The 7,298-nt window shown below is 41.7% G+C and overlaps 1 protein-coding gene across 2 annotated transcripts in view; it reads left to right on the forward strand.

The window, feature by feature from the left end:
• The window catches only part of TBK1 (TANK binding kinase 1), a 49,415-nt gene that overhangs the window by 40,765 nt on the left and 1,352 nt on the right, over positions 1-7,298 (forward strand). For both annotated transcript variants that reach the window (XM_003798528.3, XM_023518405.1), the window contains exons 14-20: positions 1,190-1,311; positions 1,410-1,486; positions 2,295-2,334; positions 3,178-3,279; positions 3,405-3,501; positions 4,374-4,480; positions 4,701-4,772. In XM_003798528.3, the coding sequence (XP_003798576.1) occupies positions 1,190-1,311; positions 1,410-1,486; positions 2,295-2,334; positions 3,178-3,279; positions 3,405-3,501; positions 4,374-4,480; positions 4,701-4,772 (617 nt within the window). The remainder of the gene's footprint in view (positions 1-1,189; positions 1,312-1,409; positions 1,487-2,294; positions 2,335-3,177; positions 3,280-3,404; positions 3,502-4,373; positions 4,481-4,700; positions 4,773-7,298) is intronic.

Genomic DNA, 7,298 nt, shown 5'->3' on the forward strand with positions numbered 1-7,298 from the left:
AAAAAAAAAAAAAAAAAAAAAAAAAGTTACACAAATTGATAAGGAATTGATAGGAAATAAGTAGATGAGCAAAAAACATTTAGAGATAATTTACTAATGAAGAAAATACATCTATTGAAAAAACTTGAAAACATGCTCAAACCCAGTAGTAACAGAAAATTGCTATATTATACCATAAATGTTATATCACAGGAAGATAACATTTTTGTCATTCAAATTATCTTCAAATTCAAATTAGGTTTAAAAACCCTAAGCCCAGCACCCGCAGGAGCTGGTGAGAGGCGTCCGGTCCGTGTGCGTGACAGCGGCAGTGTCCGCCTCACAGCTCTTACTCAGAGCAGTGTGTTTCTCAGCGCCTTTAAAGTCCACGTGTGCAGACGTATTTACCCTCTAAATCTCACCTTCGTCCTTCTACTTAAGTTCTACAGATACTTTACCCAGTTCTGTGGAGCTTAAAATGAATGGGATCTTTGGTGAGTTTTTTTTTTATTTTCTGTTTTTAGAAGAGTTACTTTTGGCCTCTAAACATGGAGAGCACAAATCTTATCTGAGTTTTATTCTCGATTCTCTGCTAAAGGTTCTGTAATTAATTTGCACAAAAATACTGTGACGTAGAGCATTAATCATTTTTTTTTATTGAGATAGTCTCACTATGTTGCCCTCAGTAGAATGCTGTGGCATCACGGCTCACAGCAACCTCAAACTCTTGGGCTTAAGTGATTCTCTTGTCTCAGCTGCCTGCCACAACGCCCGGCTATTTTTTATTGTTGCTGTTTGTTTGTTTGTTTGTTTAGCAGGCCTGGGCTAGGTTTGAACCCACCAGCCCAGTGCATGTGGCCAGTACCCTAACCACTGAGCTACAGGCGCCAAGTGCATTAATCATTTTTTACAGATAAACAGAAGATTAAAACTATATTTTATATATATATATTTTTATAAAGGTACTTGCTATATGAAATATGTTATAAAATGTCTAAATGCTGGTTAGTCTTATAGTTTATTATCATACCATACTCTTAGGGGAAATCAACCTAAGAAACTCTCGTTTTTAAAGATGAAACTGATCACTCTGCCTTTGAATTAAGTAATTTACAAAAGAAATGTGGTGCAGACTTGAGATCCCCCTGGTGTTGTGGTTACTGTTGCTGACTTTGGGCAATCTGGACCTGAACCTGTTGGTTTTGTGCAGCTTTCCAGTTCTCAGGCCACAATAGACTCCAGTCTCCAGGACATCAACACCAGGTTATCCCCAGGTGGGCTGCTGGCGGACACATGGGCACACCAGGAAGGCACTCACCCCAGAGACCGGAGGTAGTCACAGCTTCATGGAAGCTTTCTATTCTTGTCATTGGTAATGTGCTTTTTCACATCAATTCAGTTAATTTACTTGGTTTTTCTTCCTTAAACAGTGTAGAAAAACTACAAGTCCTGTTAAATTCCATCACAGAGATTTATTATCAGTTCAAAAAGGACAAAGCAGAACGAAGTAAGTGAAATTTGCTGTTTCTTAACCTAATAAGTCACCCTTAGTGGTGAGTTGTGATTCAGTTGAATTAATTTTTTATGTTTATAAGGGTGACTACTTAAGGTATTTGCTTCTGAGCTGTGATTCTGTCAGGAAAGAGCTTAAACGTACTAAAAATTATTCTTTAAACTGAACTTTAGGGGCAGCACCTGTGGCTCAGTGGGTAGGGCACCGGCCCCATATTCCAAGGATGGCAGGTTCAAACCCAACCTCGGCCAAATTGCAACAACAACAAAAAAAATAATAGCTGGGCATTGTGGCTGGCGCCTGTAGTCCCAGCTGCTCAGGAGGCTGAGGCAAGAGAATCGCCTAAGCCTAGGAGTTGGAGTTTGCTATGAGCTGTGACGCCACAGCATTCTACCGAGGGCAATAAGGTGAGACTTTGTCTCTATAAAAAAACAAAAAACCCTGAACTTTAGAATGTTCTAAATTAAGGTATAACCTCCAAAACCTGATGCCAGGCAGGGAACAGAAAGGAGTGAGCCTGGCAGGTAGGGACAGAGGTAAGCTGGAGAGGAAAGGCCTCCGCTCAGACCCACCTTCTCATTCCTCAAGAGAGGCTAGAAATACAGATTTTGTTAGATGTATCCTTATTTTTAAATGTGGGCAGTTAATTTTTTTTAATGTTAACACTGTACAAATCAAAAGCGTCTGTGGGCCATAAGTAGCCCTTGGACCACAAGTCTGGGACATCCTCCTCAAACTCTTCAAGTTATGCATCATGTTATGATTCTGCATTAACAAAAGTAATATATTTTCTTATTTCTAGGACTAGCTTATAATGAAGAACAAATCCACAAATTTGATAAGTAAGTGTCTAGATGTTTAATAATTGATTATTTTAGTTGCTGTTTTGGTTATCTTAATATGATTCTTTTTTTGTTTGTTTTGTTTTGTTTTGTTTTGAGACAGAGTCTCACTATGTCACCTTCAGTAGAGTGCTATGGCGTTACAGATCACAGCAACCTCAAACTCTTGGGCTTAAGTGATTCTCTTGTGTCATCCTCCCAAGTAGCTGGGACTACAGGTGCCTGCCACAGTGCCTGGCTATTTTTCTGTTGCAGTTGTCATTGTTGGTTAGCTGGCCCGGGCTAGGTTCAAACCCGCCAGCTTCTGTGCATGTGGTTGGCGCCATAGCTACTGTGCTATGGGCGCCGAGCCAGTATGATTCTTCTTGAAGTTGAAATTAATTACAATGAATAGTGCACTTTAATCTTGACTTCATGGGATTGTTACTCTGTGAGCACATTTTTTGAGGTTCACTCATCTGGTCTGATTGTAAGGTTACCAAGACGATAGACAGTCGAGGGAGAAAGGCCCCGCCCTCCCAGCTGCTGCTGCCTGGGCTCCACCTGCGGGTCAGAGACAGGAGACTGGGCTTCACCACCTGCCTCACTGGAACCGCACTTAGCTGTTTTTTTTTTTTAACATTCTCCTTTGAACTTTCTTTTTCTCCTCTTGCTGCTATAATGTCTACCTTAGGAACTTTATAAATTTGTGTTTTCTACTGTAAATATTATAACTATTCTATAAGCTACAATAATCATTATAGGAAACAGATGAACTTCATGTCTTTGAAATTTTTTAAACATTGAAAGTGCAACCAGTATAGTTGGTTTAAGCCTCTTTGAGTAATTATCTCTTAATTACAGGCAGAAACTGTATTACCAGGCCACAAAAGCTATGACACTCTTTACAGACGAATGTATTAAAAAGTACGAGGTGTTTCTGGACAAGTCAGAAGACTGGATGAGGTATGTGAACTTGTTTGAGTGATTCATTGTAAACTGCATGGTGTAACTTGTATTGTGTGTTTTATTTAAGTAGGAATATTTCACTGGGCTGCTCTTTATTGATGACCATTCTTTTTGGTTTTCAGAAAGATGCTTCATCTTAGGAAGCAGTTATTATCTCTGACTAATCAGTGTTTTGATGTTGAAGAAGAAGTGTCAAAGTATCAAGACTACACAAGCGAGGTACAGCTGCCAGAGGATCTGAATATTGTTCCTGCTTTTATCTGATGATGATTTAGGAGAGAGGCCTAGATCATGCCTATCTACGGGTCTGCTCACGCATTCTTTTTTTTTTTTGAGAGTTTCAAGCTGGTGCCATGGCGTCACAGCTCACAGCAACCTCAAACTCTTGGGCTCAAGCAGTTCTCTTGCCTCAGCCTCCCGAGTAGCTGGGACCACAGGCATCCACCACAACACCCGGCTACTTTTTGCTTGTGGTTGTCATTGTTTGGCAGGCCTGGGTTGCATTAGAGGCTGCCGGCTCCGGTGTATGTGGCTGGTGCCCTCGCTGCTGAGCTACAGGCTCCAAGCCTGCTCACTCATTCTTGATATGTATTTTTGAACTAAATTTCAAGAAGTTGGCTATTTTATAACTGAAAACATCTGATAAACCATTCTTATATCATTTGTAAGGAAAGTTTTTTAAAATGATGCTTATTTAAGTGCTGTATCATTTTCAGATAAATAGAAATTTAAAGATATAAAAGACCAGCTCGGCACCCATAGCACAGTGGTTACAGTCTAGGGGGTTCAAAACCAGCCTGGGCCAGCTAAACAACAATGACAGCTACAACAACAACAAAAAAATAGCCAAGTGTTGTGGCAGATGCCTGTAGTCCCAGCTACTTGGGAGGCTGAGGCAAGAGAATCGCTTGAGCCCAAGAGTTAGAGGTTGCTGTGAGCTGTGACACCATGGCTCTCTACCGAGGGTGGCACAGTGAGACTCAGTCTCAATAGATAAATAAATAATACAGGACCTATTAAAGGCTGTAATACTTGATCTGAGATCTGTAGTACTTTTGTTCTGTGATTAATGCAGTTTTTTGATGTTTTAGTTACAAGAAACTTTGCCTCAGAAGATGTTTGCAGCCTCCAGTGGACTCAAACATACCATGGCCCCGATTTACCCGAGTTCTAACACATTAGTGGAGATGACTCTGGGGTAAGAGTCATGCTTATCCTTTGGTAGCTATAATACTTTCATCTGCTTTTATTTCAGTTTATGATCTTGCTCTTATATTTTGAAATTTTGACATTTGTTAATACAGTGTTTGGTAATGTTATTTAATAAGTAGTTACATTTAGAAAGTTAAAACATAATATAATTCTAAAACATTTGAGTACTTTCTGAGCATAAGTAATTGTCTTTGCTTTGTATACAGCATGAAGAAATTAAAGGAGGAGATGCAAGGGGTGGTTAAAGAACTTGCTGAGAACAATCATATTCTAGAAAGGTGAGTGATGTGGAAGTTTTCCTGTGTTGTGACTTTTCATGCAGTTGAGCACACAGACCTTTGTGCTGCCTCTGTCTGCTGTGTCAGTGGACTGAGCAGGAGCCACAGGACATCAGAACCTCAGGTTTTTTCCCTCTCGGTAGGGTTATAAGTTCATAATACCTTTGAAAGGCTGATTCCATGTTATAGAAGCACTGGTTAATAGAATTATTTGCTTATTTGGACCAGTATGTAAAAACCAAAATCTTTTTCATGGTGTTTCTCAAAGCTTTTGTTCATTGGAATCACAATTTTCATTGTGGGGGATCCAAGTTGCTGGTGAGGTAGCAGCACTCTGGTGTCCAACAGCTCAGGGAACCCTCTGCAGGCCCTGCAGGTGAGCGCTCTGGGCAAGCACAGCTCTCCGAGCTCAAGTCCGCTTGTTGTCTACAGAATCCTTAGCTTACTCTACAGATAAAGCCCCCCAAAAGTTGAAAATGTGCAGAGCCAATAAAGTTGATTGTGGACAGCTGTTGTCCTTATCCTGATGCTCAGAGGAGCCAGGCGGCCTGGGTGCTCCTTGCAGGCCCCTTACCTATGCTCAGCCCTGTGCACAGGCAGCCTCTGTGCTCCACAGGTGCCGAGTTCCTACCCCAAGGATGGGAGCAGGGGCTGGAGCCTGGCCTCCATCCATGCCTTCCCGTCTGTACAGCATTCAAGTTCCAATTTTTCACAGTTACAAGCCATTCTTCAGTGAACATGTTTGTGTGTGTCTCTTCATGCACTAGTGTAGAATTTGTGAGGGATCAATTTCTAGGTGTTTCTAGATGCAAAATTTCTGGGTCAGGGGTAAGCACATTTAAATTTTGGTAGGTATACAGTTTTAAAAGGTTGTATATTACAGTCTTAAACAGACAACCCTGTACACGCCTTTAACAACACTGAATGATATCAGTCTTTCAAGTGTTTGCCAATTTGTTTAGTAGGAGCTGAAGTCTTGTTTTAAATTGTGTCTGTGAGGTTAATAGTGATGTCAGACATCTTTTTATGTTTTTTCAATTTTTTTGTCTGAGAATTGCCTGGGTTTTTTTGTTTGTTTGTTTGTTTGTTCATTTGGGGCCTGGGAGTGTATATTTTTTTAATGAAGTCATAACTGTACAGCGATGCCTTCATGAGGTTCAGTGTACTGATTTGATATACAATGTGAAATGCTTACATCGAACTGATTAACACATCCTGCCTGTTTGTTTTTTCATCTATTTTTGCTTGCTTATTTATAGAAACTACATAGTACTTCCCTAACTTTTCATAGTATGCAATTTACAATTTGTTTACAACTTCAGCTATTTCTAAATTTGTTCTGTAAGGCTGAGATCAGCGAATGGAAGAAACGATTAGGATAGGCTTTCCCACACGTCTGTACTGAACTCTTAACACCTGCGGAGTAAACCCCCACTTCCTAAAACACATGCAGGAAGTCAGTTCCTCCTGTGTTTTACAATATTTGCAGGTTTATCTGACAATATGTGAGTGATAGAGCGTAATCTATTGATGGGTGACGAGTGACTTGGTAGGGATTTATGACAGACCAGTGAGGAGAAGCCACTGTACCCTGTGTCCGCGCAGGGACACCCTGCAGTCCCTCAGATGTTTTTGTGTCTAAAGCCATCTGTCCCACCTCAGCCTCCCTTCTAATCTCCTCACCCTGGTGGGTGGGACCAGCTTCCCCTATTAAATGTACTTCACACACTTAGTCCTCTCTACCCTTTCCGCGGGTTCAGAGATCTTCCTCCAAAATGCCCGGTGCCCCTCGTTAGCCTCACCCAGGTCCCCTCTCCCCTTAAATCCCAGTTGCGGGTGAAGTGGGAAAATCGCTTGGGCTCAGGAGTTCAAGACCAGCCTGAGAAGCCAGGCATGGTGGCTCATGCCTCTAATCCCAGCACTTGGAGAGGTGAGAGGATCTCTTGAGCTCAGGAGATCAAGGCCAGCCTGAGCAAGAGTGAGACCTCATCTCTACCAAAAATATAAAAACTAATAGGGCATTGTGGTTGAGCGCCTGTAATTCCAGCCACTCAGGAGGCTGAAGCAGGAGGATCACTTGAGCCCCAGAGTTTAAGCTTTCTATGAGTTATGATGATGCCACGCAACTCTAACCGGGGCACAGAAACTTGTCTAGATACATCCATCCATCCAGTCTCTCCTCATCTGTCATGGGTATCATGACCAAAATCATCTTCCAAAATACTGATAAAATCATGCCACTCCCTTAGCTCAAAAATTTTCTAAACTCCTTTCCTAAAAATCCAAGTCTAATTTTTTTTTGGAGACAGAGTCTTACTATATAGCTCTCAGTAGAGTGCTGTAGCGTCACAGCTCACAGCAACCTCCAACTCTTGGGCTTAAGCGATTCTCCTGCCTCAGCCTCCCAAGTAGCTGGGACTACAGGAGCCTGTCACAACGCCCGGCAGTTTTTTGGTTGCAGTTGTCATTGTTGTTTGGCGGGTCCGGGCTGGGGATTCGAACCCGCCACCTTAGGTGTACGTGGCT

Source organism: Otolemur garnettii, unplaced genomic scaffold, assembly GCF_000181295.1.
Source record: "Otolemur garnettii isolate 467f Iridium unplaced genomic scaffold, OtoGar3 scaffold00138, whole genome shotgun sequence".
NCBI classification, from domain to species: Eukaryota; Metazoa; Chordata; class Mammalia; order Primates; family Galagidae; genus Otolemur; species Otolemur garnettii.